Source organism: Martes martes (assembly GCF_963455335.1).
Source record: "Martes martes genome assembly, chromosome: 5".
In the NCBI taxonomy this organism is placed as follows: domain Eukaryota; kingdom Metazoa; phylum Chordata; class Mammalia; order Carnivora; family Mustelidae; genus Martes; species Martes martes.
This window is the reverse complement of record NC_137892.1, coordinates 61,122,815-61,150,269: the sequence shown is the minus strand read 5'-3', so window position 1 is coordinate 61,150,269 and position 27,455 is coordinate 61,122,815. Positions and strand designations below refer to the sequence as shown.

General features: G+C 38.7%; 1 protein-coding gene across 1 annotated transcript in view; it reads left to right on the top strand.

Annotated features, from left to right (window-relative positions):
- MSH3 (mutS homolog 3) overlaps nucleotides 1–27,455 on the top strand; it is a 187,929-nt gene that overhangs the window by 2,942 nt on the left and 157,532 nt on the right. The window contains exons 3-8 of the mRNA XM_080804700.1: nucleotides 4,292–4,512; nucleotides 8,400–8,615; nucleotides 10,483–10,599; nucleotides 10,995–11,112; nucleotides 13,289–13,434; nucleotides 16,592–16,758. Coding sequence (XP_080660826.1) covers nucleotides 4,292–4,512; nucleotides 8,400–8,615; nucleotides 10,483–10,599; nucleotides 10,995–11,112; nucleotides 13,289–13,434; nucleotides 16,592–16,758 — 985 coding nt within the window. The remainder of the gene's footprint in view (nucleotides 1–4,291; nucleotides 4,513–8,399; nucleotides 8,616–10,482; nucleotides 10,600–10,994; nucleotides 11,113–13,288; nucleotides 13,435–16,591; nucleotides 16,759–27,455) is intronic.

Sequence of the window (27,455 nt, the reverse complement as noted above, 5' to 3'; positions counted from 1 at the left end):
AAACATTCTTGTTATAAAAATTTCAAATAATACAGATATGTAGAGGGTAGACAATGAAAGACCCCATCATCCTTTCCTTTTAGTGAGACCTTCTGGTAATTTTAGGGGGCTACTGAATATTTTTCCAGGTTTCTCTATTTATACACATCTACATGTACACACAAAGACCCACAAATTACTTAGTAATAATTACAGTTGGCCCTTGAACAACATGGGGGTAAGGGGCGCTGATGCCCTGCACAGTTGAAAATCCATGTAGAACTTTTTGACTCCCCCAGATCTTAACTACTAATAGCCTCCTGTTGAAAGGAAACCCTACTGATAACATAAACAGTTGATTAAAACATATTTTATATGTAATATATATTGCATACCATATTTTTACAATGAAGTAAGCTAAAGGAAAGAAAATGTTAAGAAAATCATAAGGAAGAGAAAATACATTTATAGTAGTACACTGTATTTATTGAAAAAAAGTCCCCAAGTAAGTGAACCCATGTAGTTTAAACCATGTTGTTTAAGGTCAACTGTATTTTGTAAATTATATTATGCTATATGTACTAATTTGCAGCTATCATTTTCCAATTAACAGAACATTTTGAACAATTTTCAATGTCAGGTTATGTAAATCTACTCTGTCCTTTTTTTAGCATGGAAGTGCTGTTTCTGTTTGCTGAAAGTCTTTGGATAAAACCACCAGTCCTGAGATAGTTGACTTCTAGAAGTGGTGTTGGATTTATAGATGATTGAACACTATTTCTTTAGTTGTTGGCCTCAGAGGATTTGTTATAAAGTTAACAGAAAATCCTTCTTTCTTCATTATCCCCGGAAAATTAGGCAGAGAATGAGATAAAAGGAAAGCAAAAAAAAAAAAAGTCTCTGTTCAGTGGATCAAGCATGTAAGATATCTTTCCTTCCCCAAAAGGTAAAATTCGGATTTAGGGTCAACATGAAAGCCTTAATATGAAATAACTATAGAAATGGAGATGTATACTTAAAGAGAATCATAAATCTTTTCTGTTGTCAACAAGGCAATTGACTTAGAATGTTTTGAAATAAAACTTTTTGTGACTTATTAAAAATGATGCCCAAAAAAAGGGAAAGGAACATCTGCCAGTCCAGTTCCTTTATTTGTTTTCCAGTCGTATGTCTCCTTGTGCTTCATTTTGGATCAGTTCTCCTGCTATGTTTTCAAATTCCATAATCTTTTCTTTTGTGGTGTCTAATTTGCCATAAGTCTCATTCAGTAAAATGTTAATCTCACATAGTGTACATTTAAACTTTAGAAGTTCTATTTTGTTCTTTTAAAAGAAATCACCTTTTTCTCTCTGTGAAACATAGAGAAAAGCTGTTACCAAAACCAAACAGAACTCCAAAATCTAAATCTTCCATTTTGCTTCTCTTTATGTTCATGTTTTTCTTTACCTTTTTGATTATGTGAAACGTATTTATAATATGTTTTCATGTCCATATCTGGTAATTCTGTCATCTCTGTCATTTCTGGGTCTGTATCCCTTAATTATTATTTCCTGCTTTTTTTCATGTTTAGTAAGTAATTGTTTGGATCACAGATATTTTGAATTCTGTGTTAGCATGTGTTGGGTTTGGGATTTCTTTAAAGAATGTTGGACTTTATTCTGGCATGCAGTTAAATTCTTTGTGGATCAGTTTGACCTTTTTAAGGATTGTTTTTAAATTTTGGAAGAGAAGGCTTAGAATAGTTCTGTTCCTAAGGTTTGATTTTTCTAGAGTTGGGAAGGAATACATAGTAGCAGTAGCATATTATATAGTATTTCTACCACATTTAAAAAATGGACATTAATAACTTTTAGGACATAGGTAATTTAAAAAAAGAGAACATAGGTAATAGTAAAATGTAGTAACAGTTTTAAAAAACGCTGAGGTTTGATTATTTATTACCTTTGTTTTTAATACAGTTTATTTAATTGTAAGTTGACATAATCTAATTTGTAATCATGGCTGTGTTTGACAGTTGCCTCAGAAAATTCTTGAAGGTTTAACAGTTGCCTCTGGTAAGCCAGTATCAACTGGCTTCATTAAGCACACCACTGGTCTTTCTGTGTGAGCTAGTTTGAGTTTCCTTATAGCTTGAGTCTCCAAGGATGAGCACCCTGAGAGTCAGACAGAAGTTGTATTGACTTTTAAGATCTAGCTTCAGAAGTTAACATGCCTTACTCTGTTGGTTGAGTTAGTTACGAAGGCCTGCCTTTGTTCAAGAGAAGTGACCTTCAACCCCACCTCTCAGTGCAGGAAGTGTCAGCATCACGTAGTAGGAAGAGCAAATGAGACAGGGTATATATACTTGCCCCTTCTTAATAAATAAAATCTACATGGGTCAGAATGCAGAGTTGACTTTTTATGTTATTAATATTCTTATTTGAATTACAGATAAACATAATATGGAACTCTATCTCAGAAGTATTTTGATAAATACAAATATTCACTATCTTAATGCTTATAGTATATGTGCTGCTGAAGTGAGCACAATCATAATGCTGTATAAATAAATTCAGACTTTTATGAGTACAACCCCAAGACTGGAAAACCACCCCCATCCCAGGAAAGTTTTTTAATATCCATAGGAGGGAAGTCCTTGTATAATATACACACTTACAGTATACTTCTGAAGAGTGATTCAAGTATATATTTTGAAAAGTGGAGAGTAATTTGAAAGAGATTCAAATATACATTATTCCAGCTACAAGATTAGTAGGAGACCAGGTACAATTTATGTGTGAAGAGGTTTAAATATAAATAAGCATATGTAGTTAAATATAAATATGAGAAGTTTTTAAACTCATAGAAATGGACCAAACACAACTCTTGCTCTCAGAGTTGGGTTTTTTTTTGGTTGTTTGTTTGTTTTGTTTTTTTTGCTTTAATAGGAAAGGTAAGAGGTTATAAATGCAGTCCCTTTTTCATTATATTTAGAAGTGGCTACCTAATAGTATTACCCTAAAGGGAAATATAATATATTCTGGCATATAGTAGATAGTAGACAGTAAATGATAGTTCTTTCTTTTATGGATTGCTTGCTTAAGAAGAACTGCCAGTTGGCAGCCTGGGATAAGTGCTATGGAGAAATGTGATCTTATTATAGGAACACAGACAAAAGATGATTTTAAGCTAAGGGATTTAGCAGGAGTTTCATGGAAAAGTAATTTTGAGAGGGATCTTGAAGAATGGATGAGTATGATTTTGATGTGGAAATTGGGGTTAAGGGACTTCAGGGAGAAAGCATAGCATGAGTAAAGCTGTGGAGGTGGGATAGCAGGCATGTTAGGGCAGGGTAATGATCTGCCTTCCTTGGAGAACTCCTGAGGTCAGTATCTCTAGGTCTTTCCCATTAAGCTGATCAGTTTCCCTGGTCTGGAGTCTTCCCAGCTCTTGGCTAGAGCAGGGAGCTCTGGCTGCCTGTGTTCTAGAGCTCATGAGGAAAAGGCTGGATTTCTTAGCCTACGGTAAGCCCCTGTTTCCCCTTATTCCTCTGGCTCAGGCACAGTTCTCCCAGCTCAGCTGTGCCTGTTCTACCTTTTCCAGAGTAACCTCCAATTCTCTTCTGACGTGGAGAAGCACAGCTTGGAGTAGGCTAGAGGTCGAGGGATCAACTTGCTTTGAACCAGTCTTCTTTATTTTAGAATCTCCCTTTAGTACATATGCTACTGCTGTCCTGACTCCTGAGCCTTAAGCATTTTGTGTAGCAAAGGTATTGGTTCTTGGTTTTCTTCACTACTGGTTTAGTATTTAGCTTTCAGGTATGCTAAATTGGTTATTATTCGTCTATTTTTCCTTCTCGTTTCAGATTTTTTTTTATTTGTACCTGTCACTTCACAGAGAGAAAAGTTTCTGTCCTTATGTGTTTATATCTTAAAAAAAAAAAAAAGAAAGAAAGAAAGAAAGAAAGAAAAAACCCTCCTGTAGTTTGTAATGGGGTTTCAGGACCAAGTGAAATGACATGTATGTTTCAGTAAGCTATCTTTACCCTAAATCCAAATGTTTATCTCCTTGTCACATTTTAGTTAGATTCATTGCTTTAGTGAGAAGCTCCCTCTTTAAAAAGAGGCTTTAATACAACTCTAAAAAGAAGCAGTGGCTTCTTTACTCAGAAAAATACTCACTCCAACACAATTTTGTATGTAATTTTCAGAAGTGTACATTCCTTGCCAAAATCTGGCTTCATGAACTCCCCCCTTCATCATACCCTGGTTATGAATTGACATAATGAGAACAAAATACTATTGTTATATTTTCTTCTGATTTGCTAACTAAGAGCCAAAGAAATGTCTGAGGACCAAGAATGTTTTAAAGTCTCTGGAAAAATTGAAAGAATTCTGCTGCGATTCCGCCCCTCCTCGAAATAGAGTCCAGACAGAACCTCTTCAGGAGAGATTGGCAGTTCTGCCAAAATGTACTGATTTTGACGATATCAATCATCTACGTGCAAAGAAGGCAGTTTCTTGTGAAGACTCCAAATCTCATATTAGTCAAAAGGTATGTGTTCTGTAGATGAATATCCAGGTACTCAAATCAGTAGGTTCTGAAGTGCCATAAGTTTCTGTGGGTTTATACAAAGCAGTGGTTCCCAAACTTGGCTAATCATCCAGATTAGCTTTGGGAGCTTTTGCATTATAGCTTATTTATTTTTTAAGTCTGCGGAGATTCTGATTTACTATGTATTAGGGAGGGAAGAATTGGTTTGTATTAAAACAGAACACCCCCCCCCAAAAAAAAAGCCCCCAAGGTGATTCTTTTATTTATTTATTTGACAGATCACAAGTAGGCAGAGAGGCAGGCAGAGAGAGAGAAGGGAGGAAGCAGGCTCCCTGCTGATCAGAGAGCCCGATGCGGGACTCGATCCCAGGATCCTGGGATCATGACCCGAGCCGAAGGCAGAGGCTTTAATCCACTGAGCCACCTAGGCCCCCCCTCCCCCAAGGTGATTCTGATGTACATTCTGGGTTGGAATCCTTGGCTTGGGGGGATTCTTTTTTTTTTTTTTTTTTAAGATTTTATTTATTTATTTGACAGAGAGAGAGAGAGAGATCACAAGTAGGCGGAGAGGCAGGCAGAGAGAGAGAGAGAGAGGAGGAAGCAGGCTCCCTGCTGATCAGAGAGCCCGATGCGGGCCCGATCCCAGGACCCTGGCATCATGACCTGAGCTGAAGGCAGAGGCTTTAACCCACTGAGCCACCCAGGTGCCCCAGCTTGGGGGGATTCTTAATGAGTATAAGCACAAGTTTTCTAATTCTCCTTATAGTTATCATGATGGAAAATCTTAGGCAACATATATGGGTTTTGGGGGTTTTTAGTTGAAAACTTGGTGATATAAAGTAAATTCAAAGGCAAACCAAATATATATGGCTCTTTACTTCCACTGTTAAATGATATATCAATGTTTGCAGCATTGCAAAATCAGAGAATTGAACTTTTGCTCTGTCATTAACATCCACAATTCAGAGCAGTTGTTTGCAGTCCAGCTTTAAATGAGAATCACCTGGAGAACTTTAAAAAACATAATGGTAACAAAAACCTTTCTTCAGAACCATACTGGTCTTTGCTAAGAACTGAGTATGGATATTGCTTAAAAGCTCTCATTTTAATGTGTAGCCATGGTGGTTGAGAGCCATTGAATTAAAAAAATAGTTCCTTTTATTTTTTCTTTGAGTCATTTAAATGAAAAGCTATAGATTCTTAAAAAGCTATGGCCTGAAAGCAATGATTTCTTTACTCAGAAAAATACTCACACCAACACAATTTTGTATGTAATTTTCAGGAGTTTACATTAATTCCCACAAAATCTGGATTCATGAACTCCCCCTTCATCCAAGCTGAGATCCACTGACTTACCATTGGTCATCAGGAAAAAAGATGTTTTTGTTTTATTTTTAATCTATTTCAATACTTAGAAGCAGTTCACCTGAGTGTAGTGGTCATAAAAATATAGATATCAAATGTTTGTCTATTAAAACTCACTTTATTAATTGGAGAATTTACTCTAGGGCTTGATTAGAGCTTATTTGCCATTACTTTATACGTAAAATGACCACGTTGGTATTTCTGATTCACAGCACATTAGCAGTCACCAGTTAGAAGGGACACCTAGAAGTGTAGTACATGGATGTCATTGTAGGACATAGCTGTTTGATGGCATGGAAGGACACAGATGAGTGGTAGAAGCTACTAAGTGAAGTTAAATGGCCAGGGTTTAGGGGCTAGGACCATTAGTGTGGGAGTCCACAACCCCATAAGTCTTGATAGGTTTTGAAATTCCCATTTTAACATTCTGGGAAGTATTTCCACCCAAATGGTTAAAAAAAAAAAAAAGTTGCTTAATATTCAAGTATTCAGATTGACTTCTTAGTATAAAAGTTTTTTTCTCCATGCCTATTCTCATTCCATATGTGAATAAAGCATAAAGTAAGAACTTTTTTTTTTCTAGGAAATATATTTTCTTCAAGTATGGATTAGGTGTTACAATATGTAGTATTCCTGGATTTTACATAAAAGGCATGGAAACAAATGAGAGAATCCATCAAAGTTAAAAGTAAATGCATTCTCTCATCTGATACATTGACCTACTCTTCTGTTGCCACACCTCCCCACACTTCCCCACCTCACTGCTGAGATTTGGAGATTTGCTGGGCTGCACTACTCAGATAATTTACATCTCTGCCTCCTGTTTCAGCTAAGCCACATTTTTAAATGCAGCTGTAAAGTACATGTTGCTGGACTTTCTCTTGGAACAAGGTCCTCTCCTTTGGCCATATAGAGCATTTCTTTTTTTCTCTTCCCTTCCCCTGCTGATCACCAGTCCTATTTATTTATTTATTTATTTATTTAAGATTTATTTGTTTGAGTCAGTGAGGAGAGGGCAGAGGGAGAGGCAAAGAGAGAATCTGAAGCAGACTTCCTGCTCTGGGCAGGGGTCCATCCCAGGACCCTGAGATCATGACCTGAGCCGAAATCAAGAGTCAGACACTTAACCAACAGAGCCACCCAGGTGCCCCGATCATTAGTCTTTTAAAGAATATTTATTTGGGATGCCTGGGTGGCTCAGTTGGTTAAGCGGCTGCCTTCGGCTCAGGTCATGATCCCAGCATCCTGGGATCGAGTCCCACATCGGGCTCCTTGCTCGGCAGGGAGCCTGCTTCTCCCTCTGCCTCTGCCTACCACTCTGTCTGCCTGTGCTCACTCTCTCTCTCTCTCTCTTTCTCTCTCTAACAAATAAATAAATTAAAAAAAAAAAAAAGAATATTTATTTATTTTTTTAGTAATCTCTACACTCAACGTGGTGTTCAAACCCATGATCATGAGACCAAGAGTTGCATAGTTTTCTGACTGAGCCAGCCAGACACTAGTCTTTTAGGCCATATATATATATATATATATTTTTTTTTTTTTTTAAGATTTTATATTTTGTTTGACAGAGCAAGCCAGAGAGCACAAGTGGGTGGGGGTAAGCCAGAGGGAGAGGGAGAAGCAGACTCCTTGTGGATCAGGGAGCTCCACTCGGGCTCTATCCTAGGACCCTGGGATCATGACCTGAGCTGATGGCAGGTGCTTAACTGACTAAGCCACCCAAGTGCCCCTTTTAGGCCATGTTTTTAATTCTAGGCGTAGCTGATAAATTTTTAGATGATAGCAGCAATACAGTGACAGCTAGAAGTCAGATTTAGCTTACAAATTTATCTCATTTTACCTTTTGTATTTATTTATACAGAAGCAAGGAATTTGCCCTAAGCTCTAAACTGGAATTAGTTAATGGTTTTCACACGTGAAGGGAAGGCTAGCAGGAATACTAATGTTGAAACGTGACCATGCTTTATACTTCCCAAAAGCTCTCTGTCATATCTCTTTACCAAAAAAAAAAAAATCTTGCTTCTTTCTTATGGTCAAGATTTATGGAATGTACTATATTTTGGCCTGTGCTTGGAAATTTGAAACATTCTTTAGCTGATGGTATGCTTATTGAAGGTGGTTTTACCGACCGTTGAGAGAGACATTCATCCCTCCTCACTTTTTGTGCCTTACACATCTAGGAATAAATAAGGAAAAGAAAAATGTTAATTATGATAGATTTAATGAAATAAACTTTAAAAAGAGGTGTATAAAACTTTAAAATGTTTAGGTTTTTAAAATTTGCTTAAATATGCAGTAGTTTAGTTTGGCTCTTTTTTTTTTTTTTTTTTAAAGTCTCTTACCCTGAAAAAAAATGTCAAACCTGTGAAAAAGTTTATCTGAATATATTACGCACTCCTGTAAACTTTCACTTAGATTCACCAGTTGTTAGGTTTGCACCAAATTTGCATTCTCGGTCTTTCTGAAAACTATTAATATGGTTAATACTTTCTAAACTATAAAAATATTTTCATTGCCAGGATAAGACACTTTCTGATCTCAGTCCTTTTGGATCATCACACACGGGTAATGACAGTTCACAGAAAACTTCTGAACCTAAGCCATCTAACAAACGGACGAAAAGCATTTACACACCTTTAGAATTACAATACATAGAACTGAAACAACAGCAGAAAGATGCAATTTTGTGTGTGGAATGTGGATATAAATATAGATTCTTTGGGGAAGATGCAGAGGTAAGTTATTTTTTCAGATGCTCTTTCATGTTTTTCTTGTCCAGCCTTAAATATTTTCTGGTATTTTTTTTTCATTTTCTGACTTTGTAAGAGAGCCAGTGTGATCAGTTGCCTTTTAAAATGCTGTCAAAGTCAAAACTGAAAAAAAACACTGGTGAACTTGGGGGGGTTCTAGGCCATTGGGGGAGGACCAAAGGGACCCTTTTCGAAATGTCATGCCTTTTCTCCATGTGCTTGTCCAATAACTTCCATCCACTGCGAGGTGATTGGATGAATCAGATAGTGAATGAACCATAGTCATGTGAGTATTTAATGTTTCCTGATGCAGACTCAAGCAAGAAAACGTTTTGAGATGGCCCGTTTACTTTTTTTTTTTTTTAAAGATTTTTGTTTATTTATTTGACAGACAGAGATCACAAGTAGGCAGAGAGGCAGGCAGAGAGAGAGAGGAGGAAGCAGGCTCCCTGCTAAGCAGAGAGCCCGATGCGGGGCTCGATCCCAGGACCCTGGGATCATGACCCAAGCCAAAGGCAGAGGCTCTAACCCACTGAGCCACCCAGGCGCCCCTGGCCCATTTACTCTTAAAAATTTTGATAGCCTGGAATGTGGTTATGTCTCAGGGGAAGAGCACATTAAGTGCCAGGCACCTGCAGAAGGTGTTTGAAGTCTTATAGTCTCTTTTTAGGTCAGTCATCTTGCTCTGTTAGTCCAAGTTGATTCTGTATTTAATTTTGAGGATTTAAAGTAGGCCGAAGTTAAGGTTAGAAGTGAATTTGAGCATTTTGTGGGCAAGTTTAAGGAAAGCATTGCTGATGATGGTCTGTTGGAGTCATGCATGGTTGTGATGATTCCACAACTTCAGGTCTGTATCATCAGATATCAGACATTATCGGAGAGTGATGAGGTGTCACAGCCAACGTCTACCTCATGGACAGGAAGTGAAGACTTAGCCAACTTTTCTTCCAGTTTTTAAAATCCTGTTGTGGTCCTGAAAGCAGTGGTCTTTAGTTGAGGTGGCTGTTTGCTGTTATGAAGTTAGACTTTGAAGCAGAGTCTAACTGAGGACAGGGACAGCGTGTTCCCTGAGGACAAGGACAGATACATAGTTGGCATCGTATAGGTAAAAGGGGTGAAAGAAAATGTCGTTCTCTACCCTTCTTTCCAGGTCAAGTGGTAAGTTCAGCCTTACCACAGTAAAGGCTAATGTCTTCTGGCCCTGCAGTGAGGAACTAATACAGTTCAGAGTTGGGTGGGGCGGGGGAGTGACAATGTTGGAATGAGAGTTCCATGACTCCAGTGGTCAATATCTGAGCCGCTGAGCTTTCTAGAAGGTAGTAGGGAGTCAGGTGGTGGTGCTTGGTTCTACATTCCTATTATTTATTATGCATCGTACATTAGCTAACCAGACCAGGTGGTTCTCTTCTCACTTCCTCAAAGATGCCATCTGTCCAGGTAGCTTCAGAATTTATGTAAGGTCCTCATTTTCAGTGTTTGGATGCTTTCTTGCAAATTCTTTCTCTTAGAGTCTCACACTCTGTGAATTGACTAGTCCTTGTGCAGGGAGAGCTCAGCACTTTAAGGTTTTGCTAGATCTAGGGGCAAAGAAGACCTGTCCTATTTTTCCCTGTCATTTATAGGTACAGATGTTGGCCCTGAGGTTAGGCTTTGGGAACTGCCAAAAATCTATTAAACCATAGGCTTCTATATGGGAAATGTCTGCGAAACCTTTTATTGGTATACCACACAGATAGAGAAGTGTGCAGATTGTAGGTGTATACCTTGATGGATTTTTAGCAAAGTGAGCAAACACCACACAGGGATTCTTGAAAGAGAAATTTACTGATAACTCTCTTTTTAAATTTTTTAGATTGCAGCCCGGGAGCTCAATATTTATTGTCATTTAGATCACAACTTTATGACAGCAAGCATACCTACTCACAGACTGTTTGTTCACGTACGCCGCCTCGTGGCAAAGGGATATAAGGTCAGCTTTGGCTTTGGCTTTGGCTTGCACAAACGGGATTGGAATCCCTTCCAGAGAGTGAAAACATGTTCTGTAAGGTAGTAGGTTGTAATTGGAATTCAGCATTTGGGAAATGAAATTGTGTCACAATTAATGGCGGTATATCTTCATCAGTTTCTAGTGTACTAGAATTTTAAGGTAAATTTAAAAAACCTCTGTGATAGAGACTGTTTCTTAGTGACTTATCCACACTTGCAAACTCTTTGTGGTGCTTATTATTAAAGCCCTACATCTGGACATTGTAGACAAATGTGTTTATTTTACATGTTTCAGAATTAACCTTTTAAAGTCTTCAAATGTGTTTCTTTAAAACAATTTCCATCAGGTTTGATATTCAGCGTTTATTTTTATTGAAGGTGGGAGTTGTGAAGCAGACGGAAACTGCAGCTTTAAAGGCGGTCGGGGACAACAGAAGTTCACTGTTTTCCCGGAAACTGACTGCTCTTTATACGAAATCTACACTCATTGGAGAAGATATCCTTTTTGAGTAGGAGTTTTTCTCGTAACTATTACAGAGTCTTTGTTTTATTTATTTATTTATTTATTTATTTATTTAATTTATTAACATATAATGTATTATTTGCCTCAGGGGTACAGGTCTGTGAATCATCAGGCTTACATACTTCACAGCACTCACCATAGCACATACTCTCCCCAGTGTCCATCACCCAGCCACCCCATCCCTCCGCCTGCCATCCCCAAAGTCTTTGTTTTAAATAACATTTCTATTGAACTGTTCTTGAAATGGGTACCTTTCTGATGAGATGAGGCATTCTAGTTACCTTGCCATTTGATTAGTGTGTTAGTGAACAGGGAAAGGTTGGTAGGGGTTGGGAACAAGCATTTTCAAATGCAGTTGTGAAAAGAGAGTCATACTTTAAGAACAAAAGAAGAGAGCCTGGTGATAGCAGGTTGGCAGCTGATTTGAGCTGCACCTTCCCTAGACTTCCCTTCCCTGGTTAGGTGCTTAGGGCCTGTAGGCTCCTCTGAATCTTCTTGAGGTAAGACCTAAAAAGACAGCTTATTAACTTCAGAATGTGAAAAGAATACTACAAAGTTAGCACAGAGTCGACTGCCTATAAAGGATAATAGGTGGGCCATCCTCACTAATTATTAGCTTCATAAAAGTTTTATTTTATTTATTTTTTACTTTTTTTTAGAAAGAGCTCTGGGGGGAGTGGCAGAGGAGAGAGGGAATCTTAAGGAGACTACGTGCTAAGCAGGGAGTGCAATGTGGGGCTTGGTCTCATGACCCTGAGATCGTGACCTGAGCTGAAACCAAGAGTTGGATGCTTAACTGATTGTGCCACCCAGGTGTCCCCCAAATTTTGTTATTTTTGAAAATAGATTGTAGGTGAAGCTTTCTCACTTTGTAAGAATCCTCAGTGTGCACAGTGATTGCCCCCCCCCCAATTTTATGGTCATTCATAAATTCAAATGAATTACGTGAAGCAAAATGATTCTAATAGCAAAATATAAAATTCTGTCTATTTTTTAAGAAACCAGAGGCACCTGCGTGGCTTAGTCGTTTAAGTGTCTGACTCTTGATTTAGGCTCATGATCTCAGGGTTGTGAGATCAAGCCCTGCATCAGGCTGAGTGCTGGCTGGGCCTGCTTCAGATTCTTTCTCTCCATCTGCTTCTGCCCCTCACCACCTCTAAAAAAATAAAAAATAAAAATAAACCAAATAACTGTATATGAAATGGGGCAAAGATGCATTTTAAAATGTGTTTCCTATGTGATGGGGTCAGGTCTCAATAAAAATATAGAGATGAAGTCTTAGAAGTTACTGTGTGAAAGCAGTATTTCTTTATGGTTTTTTTACAAACCTGCCTATTAAGAGACTTGCTTAGCTTCTACCAAAATTACAAAGACTATTTTGTTCCATTAATATCGTGGATAGAAAAAGCTATTACTGAGTAGACCCCAAACCGTTAACAGTTCTCTGTGGTTCTAAGCTGATCAGGCTATAAGAACCTAGTAATTTTATCGCTTCTTTTGCTCAACTTGAGTCTTATTGAAGTCTGCTCCTAAAACGGTACACCTCCCTGCTTCTCTTTTGCTGTTGCTACAGCTCGTACCTGCTGATGTCACAGTTGGTTGTTTTCAGATTGACTTCTGAAAATGACCCAAATCAACATTTATCCCTGAGAAGTTAATTAACGGACTCATTGCATATACATACATGCATACACGCATTATGTTTCTCTTTTCTTCTTTGGTTTTCTTTTTTCATGTCTTTTAAAAATTCTCTTGCTTTTTCTGAGAGCTTTAGGCACTTTAAAGGAGGAAAGTAATTTACACTATTTTAGTGTATTCATGCTTTGACTTGTGGAATTAAGCATTATGGGATTGTTAAGGATTCAAGTCTTAGCATTATCCAAGTAAAAAAGCAGATTACTATTTCAGCTTCCATGAGGATACTTTTGTAGGCCTTTTGGGAGGTGAGAAGACAGTAGTTGTCTGTCCTTACAAGCCTCATATCTTAGAGAAGATAAGGCCTGTAACTATGATCAGAGTAAATCAGAAGAATGAAGGCTGTATGGAAGATTTTGCCCAGAGCAAAAATGTCTGGGAAAGTGAACCATTATTTTAAAGGAGAAAGCAGATAATGGGAATGTGGCATATAATTTTCTTTAATGATTATTACATGTGAACCCTTTAGTCAAGCTGGATGATGCTGTAAATGTCGATGAGATAATCACTGATACTTCTACCAGCTTTCTTCTGTGTATCTGTGAAAATAAGGAAAATGTTAAGGACAGAAAAAAGGGGAACATTTTTATTGGAATCGTGGTAAGTACTTTGTAGGTAAGGACGAATGATAGATGTTCATGGTATGTGTCTCTGTGAGTACTCATGTATGGCTTACAGTGAGACTGTCTGATGAAATGTGCCCTCAAGTAAGTGTACTAGGAGGACATTTTCCTTATAATTTTATATGTTAAATCACTAGTTAAGATTTTCTCATGTGGCTGCTTGGCACTCTGCACTCTGGAGATATCCAGGTAGTTTCTGTCCATGTGCTCTAGGAGTTTGGGTTCAGGATGGACACAGTGATGGGCATGGGTATGGATAAGATAGAACAGAAGAAAACACTAAGCCAACACATGGCATGGTAGTAAACGGTTTTATAAATTTCCTCTAGGGTTTTAAAATTAAAATAATGATGGGATTGTTGTATGTCGATTTGGAGGAAAGGGAATAGTTAGGGGGAAATGATTCTTGGTGAATACAAAACTCCATGTTCAATTAACATTAAGAGTACTTATTGTCATTCTTCTAGAGAAATATAATTCGTGAATCATAGTTTTATTGTTTTTTTTTCCCCTCTAGCAATTTGTGAATAAATGTTCGCATTTACTGACCTACCCGAACTCTGCTCAGAACCTTAAACTTTTTAGTGCCCATCAGAACTATTACTCCCGTGTTCTGTTGTAGGTGAAGCCAAAGTAGGATTCCTTGCCTAAGTAGTAACTCATTCTTTTTGTTTTTTCTAACTTTTGCAGTCAGCTGCAATATCAACAAAAATTCTTACAACCCAGATGTCTCCAAAGTACTTTTTAATACCTTATTCTGGTTGGATAACTCTTTGTTAACTTGACTTTTGCTTAGCCAATAAACCTTTGTTTCAGGGAGTTAGCATTACTATTGGGTGTCTTTAAATGATTTTTTTTTCTTACCCTTGAGAAGTACTTTTTATCTAGCCACAGGCAAATTGGATCTATTTACAAATAGTAAGGTTATTTGTTTTTAAGCTTTAACATGTATAACGTGCTATTTTATATTTACCCTCAACTCAGTCTAAAGAACAGAATAGTATACAATTCCTCCTTAGTGCTTGCTGCCAGTGTTAACGATTGTGTATGAATTGGGATGTGAGAGAGAAATGCCTCTCCTGTGTTGTCCTATCCTTGAACTCAGTGACCGCTTTTGGGCTGATGACATCTAGGCTCCAGGTCGAGGCTGCGCCTCTTTCCTGAGCTCCAGCTTCCTGCATCGAACTTTATGCTGGGCACAGTGCTCAGGATTTGTCTTCACTCCTCAAAATCAGTGTGGCTGCAATGGATCTCTTCTTTTTTTTCCCTCAAGACTGTTCTTTGCTGGGTCCCTGTTGTGATGAGTGTCATGTGTTCCTCTTTTACTACCTAGGAGTTACCTGCTGGATTGTGGCAGTGTAAAATCAAAGGTTTAAATGTTGATAGTAGTACTGCAATAGGGCCCTTGACCTTCACTTTGGGCAGCACACAGCTTTATACAGACTGACTTTGGATTTCTTAGTGTCACGTATCACATCATAACTGTTGCGAGCGTTCTAATATAGACCATATCTCTGATTTAAAAAGGGCAAAGGGGAATTAGGCTGATAAATTTGTTACTTGAACTTCTGTAGCTAGCTTTTGTAAATGTTGGATTTGTAGATTGGGAGATAAATTTACTTATGTATACTAATATACTTATAGTCCAGCTATCTGGGCACTAGAGAAGCCCTCTGGCCTAGAATTAAGGAAATTCCTTGAGCCAAAAATGAGGGACTTCAAAAACTTATAAAATATTCAAAAGAAAAAAATTCATAAAACAGAGTGCATAGTTGTAGTAATTATAGGAATGTGAGACAACCACCTAGGTTGGAAAATAGAATACTGTGTAGGGAAGGGCCCCATCCCTTCAGCAGAGGGAATTTTAATCCAGACTTTTATGATAATAATTTCTTTGCTTTAAGTTCTGGTTTTACCACCTTAAACTATATATAAATGTAAGTATATTGTGTGTATCTTTTTGGATCTTGCTCCTTTTGTTTACAAACTACTAATTGTATATGAGATTTGTTTACCTGTGTTACTATAGTAGTGTTCTCATTGTCATTGCTCTGTTGTATTTCACCGTATGTTTTATACTTTATCATTCTTCTATTAATGGACACGTGGGTTCTTTGTAGTTTTTGGTTGTACAGAGAATGCTGTTAGAAACCTTTTTGTGCATGCCTCTGAATATGTACCTAGCTGAGTTTTGTGTATGGACGTTCACTACTTGCCGAGAAAATACCGTGCGGTTTTCCTAAGAGGCTGTGTCAGTTGACTTTCTGTCGGCAGTGTTTGAATGTAGGGATGAGTGTCCCTAAGGCTGGCTATAACTAGTGCCATGCCTTCCTTAAGCATCAGCAGTGGACAAGAGTGAGGCCGCATGACCCTGGGCTCCACCACTTTATCACCCTACAGCCTTGCGTACATTCAACTTTTTGCCTCTTCCAAACCATGATTTTTTCCAGGTTATCTTTGCTATGACTTAGGATGATAGGGGGTAGCTTTTAGTTTTCGTGGTTATTTCCCTGGATAGATTTGCTACTTGGGATTCAGAGTTTGTTTTATATACACACACACACACACACACACACACACACACACACATATACACATACATACATACACATGCACACACACATACGTATTTTTTTTGCAAAAATTATACTTTCATTGATTAATTTTATATAATGAAGTAGGAATTTACTACTACTCTGATGGCCACATTACTAGGAACATATTACTTTTAGTTGTGATAACTGCTAAGTGTACAGAACTGTATACTTTGTAAAGCTTTCATGATTCTTCTGTAATTTGACCCTTGCAGTAATCTGAAGATTAGAGTAGGCTGGTTTATTCCCACCTCAAGAGGAGGAAACTGAAGGTCTGGGGACTTGTCAGAGTCACTCTGTCAGTTTTGTTGGATCCAAGACTTAACTCAGAGTGTTTCTAAAATCCCATCTAGCATAGCTTATATATTGGTGAGTCTCACTTCCTATGTAAGATTCTTGGAAAGTACACAGGTTTTCAAACGCTTTAGAAATGGACTACCTGCTAAAGAGTTTATCCTCTTTACTGTTTCCATGTTTATAATGTGTCAGGGTTATAATTGGGCAACTTATTTTGTCTGTGACATAGTGTTTTGCTTTCAGGGAGTGCAGCCTGCCACAGGTGAGGTGGTGTTCGACAGTTTCCAGGACTCTGCTTCCCGTTCGGAGCTGGAGACGCGGATACTGTGCCTGCAGCCGGTGGAGCTGCTGCTTCCCTCACACTTGTCAGAGCAGACGGAGACGCTTGTGCACAGAGCCACAGCTGCCAGGTAAGATGGCACCGCCCTGGAGAATAACAATGAGTTTGAAATCTGATCTGAAATCAGATTTAATTCCTGAATTGGTGCTTACTAAATTTATTAAGGTTGTTAAAAAGTTTTTACTTACAAAAATGTTTTAACAGTAGTCCTGGAAATGTCAAAAAAGAAAAAAAAAATTACCCTTAACATCACCTTAATGTAGGGCTTTTAAAGAGGTGTAATAGTGTTTGGTAATGAATCTTCAGTTTCTGGAGGTAATTTAGAGTTCATTTCTTATAAAGGTTAAGTAAATTTGAAAATGCTTTATCTGTGCTGCGAGTTTTAATTTGTGGTTCTGTAGGAATTTACTAATTAGATTTAAGGTCACACTTATGAGGCAGTGCGCTGGGCACTGGCATACAGAAGAAGGGGGTGTGGCTGTGGTCTGTGTCTTGCAGAGCTTATAATCCAGCAGGAGAGGTACATGTGTACATACCTAACTGGATTTACAAAGCCTGGTGTGTTAAGTGACAAACATGAAGATACCATTTTGAGAGCATTTTATACTGCTACCTGGAGGAGTGTCAGGGGAGAAAAGACACTGGAAAGGCGGACTGGGGGTCCAGTGGAGAGGATCCTATATGGAGGAATTTGGACTTTAGATGAGGCAGGAGAGCCCCTAAAGACTGTCAGTTAGGTTGACAGATCAATCAGAAAATCAAACTAATTGATTAAGTGAAGTTCCATGTATTTTTTTTTTTTTTTGAGTTAGGAGTGTTCTGTTTTCATTTGAATTGAACTTCTTTCTAAGTAGCTTTCATAATGTATTTTTTTGATTATACTAATCCATGATCATTTCGGAAAAACTGGGAGTTACCAGAAAAAAACAAAAGGAAGAGCTAAAAATAAGTCAAATCCTGTAACAGAGAAATAATTACTCTTAAATGTTTCGGTGTGTTATTTTTATGTATATCACCTTTATAAACTTGGATTCATGTTGCAAAATCAGTTTTGTGTTTTTTTTTTTACCTAAAATTCCTCATACTTTTTTGTGGAAATTTTTATTTTATTTTATTTTATTATGATATATTTCAAACATATACAAAGTTATACAGAATAGTGCAGTGAACCCCCCCATGAATCCATCAATCAGCTTAAACATTGCTCAACTTAGCCAATTTCATTTCTTGCATATTCCTACTCCCCCTCACCTTGAATTATTTATTTGAAGCAAATTCTAGAGGGCATCATATCATCTACTAATATGTCAGTGAGTAGTCATTGAAAACAATGTGACTACATATCATTCAGTCATGTAAATGGATAATTTATCCATTGCCCTTTTGTTATTTTTCAGTTTTTCAAATATTGGTGTGATAAATATCCATGCATAGAAATACTTGTGTGCATTTCTGATTATTTCCTTAAGCTAAATTCCTATGAGTGGAATTACTGGGTCAAAGATATAAGTACTAAAACTCTTGGTTGCTTGCTAGAATTGGTAATATCAGTTTATACTTCTACCCCTACCAAATAGCAGAGTTGCTTGAACCTTGCTAACATTGGATCATTTAAAGAATCTCTGCTGATTAGATAGATGAAAAATTCTGCATCAGATCACCTTATTTTATTATCCTTTTCTGACAGTGAGTTAAAACTTGAATAATTGAAGTGCCTGGGTGGCTCAGATGGTTAAGTGTCTGCCTTCGGCTCAGGTCATGATCCCAGGGTCCTGGGCTCTCTGCTCTGTGGGGAGCCTGCTTCTGCCTCTCCCTGCCGCTCTGCACTGCACCCCCCCAATCAAATAAATAAATAAAATCTTAAAAAAAAACCAAACTTGAATAATTGAAAGTGAGTCAGTAGACTGATAAGGGGTGCTGCTCTTGAAGACCTAAAAAAATTAGGCTTCTAAAATTAGTCTTCTGTGTCCAATATTTTGTATCTTTGTTTTTCATTTTTCTTTGTAACTGTGTATATATTCAATTGACTGAGGTATACCTGAGACTAAAGTCAGTTGAATCAACACTTCATTTTTCTCTGGGTCTAGAATGAGTCTCTTGTAAGCAGCATATTGATGGGTCTTTTTTTTTTTTTTTCCTTTTAATTCATTCTGATACCCTATGTCTTTTGATTGGAGGATTGAATTCTATTTATACTCAGAGCAATTATTGACAGAGACGGATTTAGTGCCATTGTGTTACCTGTAAAGTTGCTGTTCCTCTAGATTGTCTCTCTTCCTTTCTATTCTTTGTTGGTTTTTTTTGTTTTGTTTTGGTTTTTTTTTTTTTTAAAGATTTTATTTATTTACTTGTCAGAGAGAGAGAGAGAGAGAGAGAGAGAGCGCGAGCACAGGCAGACACAGTGGCAGAGGGAGAAGCAGGCTCCCCGCGGAGCAAGGAGCCCGATCTGGGACTCGATCCCAGGAGGCTGGGATCATGATCTGAGCCGAAGGCCAACCAACTGAGCCACCCAGGCGTCCCTCTTTGTTGGTTTTAATCCCTTTCCTGCTCAAAGGGTCAAATATTTCTTGCGAGGCTGATTTAGTGTTCATGAACTCCTTTGTTTTTTGCTTGTTTTGGGAAATTCTGTTTCTCCATTTATTCTGAATGACAGCCTTGCTGGATAAAGTATTCTTGGCTGCATACTTTCTCCATTCAGCATGTTGAATATATCCAGCAATTCTCTTCTGGTCTGCCAAGTTCCTGTGGACAGCTCTGCTGCTAGCCTTGTGTGTGTCCTTGTAGGTTGAGGACCTTTTGTCCCTAGCTGCTTACAGAATTCTCTCTTTATCTTTGTATTTTGCATATTTTACTATGATAAGTCTTGGTATTGACCTGTTTTTGTTGATTTTGAGGGGAATTCTCTGTGCCTCTTGGACGTGAATGCCTGTTTCCTTCCCTAGATTACTGACATTCTCAGCTATAATTTGTTCAAATAAACCTTCTTCCCCCCCCCCCCCCCCACCTTCTTCTGGGACTCCTATGATATGGACATTACTGTGCTTTGTGGAACTGCTGAGTTCCCTAAGTCTATTTGAGATCTAATAGTTTTCTTTCCCTCTTTTTGGCTTCATTATTTTCCATGATTTTATCTTCTGCATCACCTGTTCTATCCACTTCCTTTTCTATCCTCGTTGTGATTACCTCCAGTCAGTTTTGCATCTCAGTTTTAGCATTTTTATTTCAGTCTGACTAATTTTTAGGTGTTATTCTAAATTCTTGTTGAGCTATATGCTTATCTCTCTCTTTTTTTTTTTTTTTGAAGATTTTATTTATTTATTTGACAGAGAGAGATCACAAGTGGGCAGAGAGGCAGGCAGAGAGAGAGGGAGAAGCAGGCTCCCCGCTGAGCAGAGAGCCCAATGCAGGGCTGGATCCCAGGACCCTGAGATCACGACCCGAGCCGAAGGCAGAGGCCTTAACCCACTGAGCCACCCAGGCACCCCACTATATGCTTATATCTCTTTTAAGGAAATCCCTGGCTATGATTTCTTCTTGATCTTTCTTTTGGAGAGAATTTTTTTGTCTTGTCATTATGTCTGGGCTTCTGTCTTTTGCGTTTTTTGGAAGTTTGTTGTGTTTCCTGCTCCTGAGAATAATACTACATTAAAGAATCTAGGGCCTGGCACTTCAGGAAGTGTTTCTAGTGTATGCGTGTGCACTCTGCTGTTGTGTTTTGGTAGCTCTTTCCCACAGATCAGTCCTCTACAGAGTTCCTCTTTGCTTACAGTGGGGAGTGTTTGGACCTTTAACTAGATGTGCTTTAATTTGTTTGTGAAGATAAGTCTGATTTAAAAAAAAGAAAAAAAGAAAAAAAATCCTGATCCAAGAAAAGAGAAAAGGAAATGGAACATTAAAGCAAACAGATGAACAAAAAACTATAAGCCTGATTCTAAAGAAAAAGTAAGAAAGAAATAATGAAAGAAAGAAAGAAAAAAGCGTGATTCAAAATATAAGAAAAGGAAACAAACCAAGTAACACACAAAAAACTATAAGCCTCATTCCAAGGGAAAAAGAAAAAAAAAATTTAAAAAAAGAATTAAAGCCTGGTCCTATTTCCACTAGAACTGATCACTCTGTGATCAGTAGATGTGCTTACATGCAGGGGGCCTGTGTTGGTCTTCTCGGGGAGAGGCCTGCTGCACTGGCTTGTGGCCAGACCTGCCTAGTAAAGAAGTCCCTGCCTGGAGCAATGGGGCAGGGTTTGGTGTAAGCGACTCCAGCTTCCACTGGCAGGGCTGTGTTTCTTTCTCAAGTTCTGCAGTGCTGGTTGTGGGGGCTAGGGAGAGTGGAAGATGACATCACCCTTCCTTCTTGTCCCCAGAAAGGGAACTAAGGAACCCACAGCTGCTGCTCTTCATGAGGTCCTCTGAGGAAAGCAAATGATCCCCTGTCCTCTGTCCCAGGCTTTCCTCAGATCCCTCCTCCCAACCTGTCTGTGCTCTGCTGTGCACACACCCAACCCCACAGTTCTCCTGTGTTTTACCTCTGGTCAACCAATGGCTGGGATCAGAACTCCAAATCTTAAAGGACCTGGCTAAGCATGGCCCCACTCCCCCTACCACTGGGAGGAGAGCCTTGCAGCATTGTGCCTGTCACCGTTCTGTCCCAGAAAAGCAGTTGCATGCCTTTGTAGCTGCCTGGAGTCTACAGTGAAGCACGGTGGAAAGCTGAGACCAGGTTCTGTGTCCTCTGCGTGAGCCTCTGTGGCCTGCTGTTGAATGACTGCTTATGGGTGCCCGGCGGGCCTTTTGTCCTTGGAGAGGCAAAATGCCCTCATCCAAATGTACTCTAAGAAGGGGAGCATTCTCTGCCAGTGTGACCCCGGGGATCCCCACACTGTGGCATCTTGTGTGGACCCTGGATGCGGCTTTATCTCCTGCTCTCCCTCTCTCCAGTTCCGCTCTGCAAAAAGTGTTCCCTCCATTTAGCAGCACTGTAGCTTTTCTCTCCCCTGGTCTCAGAACCTCCCCTAGTCTCAGAACCTCGCATCTGCCATGTTCTCTCCTTCCAGTTGTGCACATTGTTTTCTTAATCCTCAGATCAATTTCCTAGTTGTTCCGAATGATTTTATGTTGATCTAGCTGTGTTCGAGGGATGAGGCAAGTTCAGGGCTCCGCTACTATTTTGCCATCTTAACTGAAACAGCAACACTCCCATTTTTCTGATTTCCACTTTTTAAAAAAACAAAATAATAAAGGCATAAATTAAATAAAATAGGAAAATATTCCACAAAGACATTGCCAAAAGTGAAGGGCTTTTTTTTTTTTTTTTTTTGCTGGCGAACATCATTGCCTGTGATATTCCTAAATGTTTATTCATCAAATGAGATTCAAGAGCCATGTGGCATACTAAAGATAGTTTGGATGTCATATGTGGATTTTTCCTAATTTGATGGCTGCCTTTGTCTTGTTTTAATTTATATTTCTTTGCTTAGCATTGAGAGTATGTCGTTTTTCCTATGTTTATTGAGAACGTGTAATTTTTTTTTAAATTTTCATACTGGATTAAGCAAAGTCCAAAGTTAATCTACATTTCTGTGAGTGTCTAAAGCTAACCTTTATCTATGGACAGAATGGAGTGCTAGAGATTCAAAAGTCAAGCTGTCAAACATTGTGGCTCTTGTGACATGAAGTTTGGGTTAGAGGATTGGCTCTTCCCCTTAGTGACTTTTGGTGCTCAACTGTAGAGTTCTCTGTAGGGGGAAAGCATTCTCTCTATTAGTTACTTTATTATTGTTCCTGTCAGCCATTATCTTTTTGAATATTGTCTCTGGCTGTTCTCTTCCGGAATTCCTTCTTATCTGTTCCCTATGCATGGCACTTTATGGTGTTACCTCCCACCTACAGCTGTCTGGAATAGATGTCTCTCTTATTGTTTTTGTTTTTGGCTCTTGGGGATTTCCCCTTTTTGTTATTGTTGTTGTTGTTGTTTGACTCTGTTTAAGAGACATTTTTAAAAATTTTTACTTATTTATTTGACAGAAAGAGCACAAGCAGGGGGAGTGGCAGGCAGAGGGAGAGGGAGAAGGCTCCCTGCCGAGCAGGGAGCTCAACACGGGGCTTGATCCCAGGCCTCTGGGATCATGACGTGAGCCAAAGGGAGACACCTAACCAACAGCCACCCAAGCACCCTGAAACATTTTTTATTGTATTTTAATTCACGATTTCTATGGGTTTTTCGTAGACGGTCTGGATCAAACAAGTTGTCCCTGCTTACAGTAGTGTTCCTTTATTTTTGTACTTAGATGTTTCTCCATTCTGAAGCTACTTCATTCATCATCTGTATTTTATTCAATTTAATTTTATTTAAAATTTTATCTAATTTTTAGCATATAAGTGTTGACTTTTTCTTTATTGTACTTTTATTGTGTGAGGTGTGCTCCTACCCTAAGTTCCCCCATGAATGCTAGTTTGTGCATTTTAGCATTCATAAAACGTAGCCTTCATCAAACTGAGGTACAAATCACAGCCATATAAAAAAAAAGAAAACAGTGAGGATAAGAAGTGCTTTTAATTAGATATGAACAACATAGCGTTGCCAAATTTTGTTCCATATTTACTACCAGTAAACCATGTAGCCTGGAAATTTCAAGGAGAAAAGTTGTTTTATTTTTGATGGATTCTTGTCTGTTCTTAGCAAAGATAAGTAGATTTTCATGTCTCAGACTTAGCATCCCCTCTTTTCTTCTGCTGTAAATCTGAAGATAAAAAGAGTAGTTTTGTCAGTTGCTGTTTGATATTTTACTGATATTTAAGAAATAATAAAGTTGTGTGAGAAAAGGCAGGAGAATGGCTTGGAATTATGGAATATGCATTTTAAAGTATTAAGGTTTTTTGTATTTTTGGCCACAAGAGGTCTCCAAAGGATTTTCTATTCTGTGTATTATCATTTAAAGACTATTGGAACCTTCACATTTATTTTTATATAGTGGGGGTAGACTGACTTACTTTTTATCTTATGGTAATTATGGATAACTACATAGTATTCAAAGATGGTACTAAGATAAAATTGCTTTTAAATAATGATAAACAGTTTTTCTTAGGTTAATGATTTTTATTTATGGAAAATATGTATATAAAGTTTCAGTTTGGATCTTAGAAAATCATTTTTATTATATTTTGTTACCTTGTGCATTTGTGGTAGGAATATACAGAAAGAAATAAAGGGAAATGGATGATTTTAAGCACTGTATTAGCTGCAGTTAAGCTCGCTTTAGCTTAGAGAACGTTATGTTTATAAAACTGGTTGAGAGGAAAACTCTAGAAAATAATAAATATTAGTCAATGTTTACTAGTTGTCAAAGAAACTGGTATTTGAGGCAGATCAGATGAACAGAGCAGATGATTCTCTATTTTGTGATCAGAGAGGTGAGAGCTTCCTGGGCCTAGCACAGCCAAGGAAGGCTTTGTGAAAGAGGTGGGCTGTGTAGGCAACATTCACAGGATGGGAGGCTTTGAATTAGTAGTGGAGGAGGGAAGGTGTGCTGCGTGTGTGTGTGTAAAAACAGTATGAGTCCTGAGGCACTTAGGCTGGAAATATTAGAGGAGGTGTGAAGATAGAGGGGAGGCTTTTCTAATTGGAGGTGAACTTTAATGTTAAGAATGGAGGAGGAAAGGGTCAAGGACCTTAAAACCCAGGAAATGCGTCTGGAATCCTAATGGAAGTCACTAAGGTTTCTGGGCAAAAGAATGGCAGAAGAGAAGAGGCAAGTCTACTACCTAAGACAGGAGAATTGAACTTCAAAAAAATAAGTGATTCCCATAATGGGAAAAAGAATAAGACTAGGGAGTTTAATGGATATCATAGTTTAGGAGTAGGAGGAGGAAAAATAGAAAGAAACAGAAAGGAAGGGGAGAAAGAGCGAGGTAGTGAGCTAGGGCAAAGTAGGGCTGTGTAGTTATAATTTACTTGTTGCAAATGATATGGCCAACGGTATGTGTTAATTTTATTGACTCCTAAAATTTTCTGGAGCTGCATGATATTCAGAAAGATAGTTGGTTATAAATTAATCCTAACCAGTTGATATCATTTATCGTTTGTTCTTCTGATAGAAGAATGTTCTTCAGCACGACAGTGATTGAAGAAATTTAACTTATGAAATAAAGGCTTGAACGTATTAGCATTTACTGAAAGATGTTTACGTTGCAGATTGAAGAACATTCAAATCTTGGTGTTGGGAGTTAAGAATGACCCTTACTATGGATACTTCCAGTGTTAGAAATACAGGGACGCTTGGACACCTGGGTGGCTCAGCTGGTTAAGCGGTTGCCTTCAGCTCAGGTCATGATCCCAGCGTCCTGGGATCGAGTCCCACATTGGGCTCCTTGTTCGGCAGGGAGCTTGCTTCTCCCTCTGCCTCTGCCTGCCACTCTGTCTGTCGTGCTTGCTCTCTCTCTCTCTCTCTCTCTGACAAATACGTAAATAAAATCTTAAAAAAAAAAAAGAAAGAAAGAAAGAAAGGGACGCCTGGGTGGCTCAGTCAGTTAAGCATCTGCCTTTGGCTGAGGTCATGATCCCAGGGTCCTGGGATCAAGTCCTGCATCTGGCTCCCTGCTCAGCAGGGAGCCTGCTTCTCCCTCTGCCTGCTGCTCACCTTGCTTGTGCTCACTTGCTCTTTCTCTTTCTGTCTGACAAATAAATAAATAAAATCTTTTAAAAAAAGAGAGAGAAAAAAATACAGTATTGTGTCTTTGTGTCCACAGAAGGCTCTAAATCTTCAAAGGTTTAACCAAAATGATTATCTGATGTGATTGTTTATAATGGAGATTGATACCATCTGAATGTCATTTATATACATTTGCAGTGTTTTAATTTTGTGTTTCCCTTTTATTGAATTAATTTTTGTCAGAGATTGATTCCCACCTTGGTGTTCTTGTACTTCGATTTTCAAGTTTTTTGTTTTAATTTGTATGTATTTATTTGACAGACACAGTGAGAGAGGGAATTCAAGCAGGGGGAGTGAGAGAGGGAGTAGCAGGCTCCTGGCCGAGCAAGGAGCCTGATGCGGGGCTTGATCTTGGGACCCTGGGATCATGACCTGAGCTGAAGGCAGATGCTTAATGACTGAGCCACCCGGGCGCCCCTGATTTTCAAATTTTTATTGGAAAATGTTTTGTAGTTTCAGTATCAAAATGAAATTATTGCTGAGAATGTACACGTATATAAGTATCAGAGGAATTGTTATGTAAGCGCAGTATCTGTTTTATGGCTAAGGTCCAACTTTTTTCTGTTATTAGTTGAATTTAGCATTAGTTAAAAAGTATCAAATCTTTTTTAAAGGAGGAGAGGAAAAAAGTAGACAGGTATTACTGGTTAACTTGGTTAAAAGGAAGGGCTCCACACAAAAGAAATGTTAAGTGGCCAGTACCTGATAGTCTGAATTTAGTGATTGCAGTTTTCCAGTTTGTTCTCTGAGTGTTTAATAAGCTCAATTTCTTGGGCTTTTATAGCATCATTTCCATGTGACTCTTATTTGGAGGTATTCAGATCCAAGTAAATGCGGCATGTATCAAACACTGGCTGGGGGGCACCTGGGTGGCTCAGTGGGTTAAAGCCTCTGCTTTCGGCTCAGGTCATGATCCCAGGGTCCTGGGATCAAGCCCCACATCAGGCTCTCTGCTCAGCAGGGAGCCTGCTTCCTTTTCTCTCTCTGCCTGGCTCTCTGCCTACTTGTGATCTCTGTCTGTCAAATAAATAAATAAAATCTTAAAAAAACAAAAAAAACCCAAAAACAAAACAAAACACTGGCTGGCACACAGGTATGAACCACACAGTCCCTGTATGTAGTGGGAAGGTGAGGCTGGGTAGGGTGAGGGCATTGAAGGGAGTGTGAAAACAAGATGGAGTAGGGGATTGTGAGCATTGAGTTGACTGGAGTGTTTGGTGTATATGGCCAAAGTGTGTCCTGGGACAAAATCTAGCCCTTAAGAACTGCTTAGTGAGTGTTTGCTGTATAGCAGCATGTTTAAGAATGAGGGGAGGGAGACTGCAGCTGTTTTATGGAGGATGCTAGGCGAAGGCAGAAAGAATTTGTGCTTTATTTTGTTGTTTCTCCACTTTGGCCTTCTGACTCCTTTCATTTTTTATTTTGTGTTACAACTTTCTTCTTTTAAATTTGTTAAATTACAGAGGTAGTACTTTTTTTTAAAATAAAAGTAAAAATACTGATTTTATTTTATTTTATTATTTATTTTTAAAGATTTTATTTATTTATTTGAGAGAGAGCACGAGCGAGTGAGCGAGCACGAGAAGTGGGTGGATCAGAGAGAGAGGCAAACTCCCCACTGAGCAGGGAGCCCAATGTGGACTGGGTCCTGGGACTTCAGGATCATGACCTGGGAGGAAGGCATTCATTTAACCAACTGAGCCACCCAGGGGCCCCTATTTTGTTTATTTTTTTAAAGTTTTTTTTTTTTTAAGATTTTATTTATTTATTTGACAGACAGAGACCACAAGTAGGCAGAGAGGCAGGCAGAGAGAGAGAGAGAGAGAGGGAAGCAGGCTCCCCACTGAGCAGAGAGCCCGATGTGGGGCTTGATCCCAGGACCCTGGGATCATGACCTGAGCTGAAGACAGAGGCTTAACCCACTGAGCCACCCAGGCACCCCTAAAGTTTTTTTTTTTTTTTTAAGTGGTCTTTATACTGAGCATGGGGCTTGAAGTTAGGACTTCAGTATCAAGAGTCCCACACTATACCAACCGAGTCAGCCAGATGTCCCCAAAATA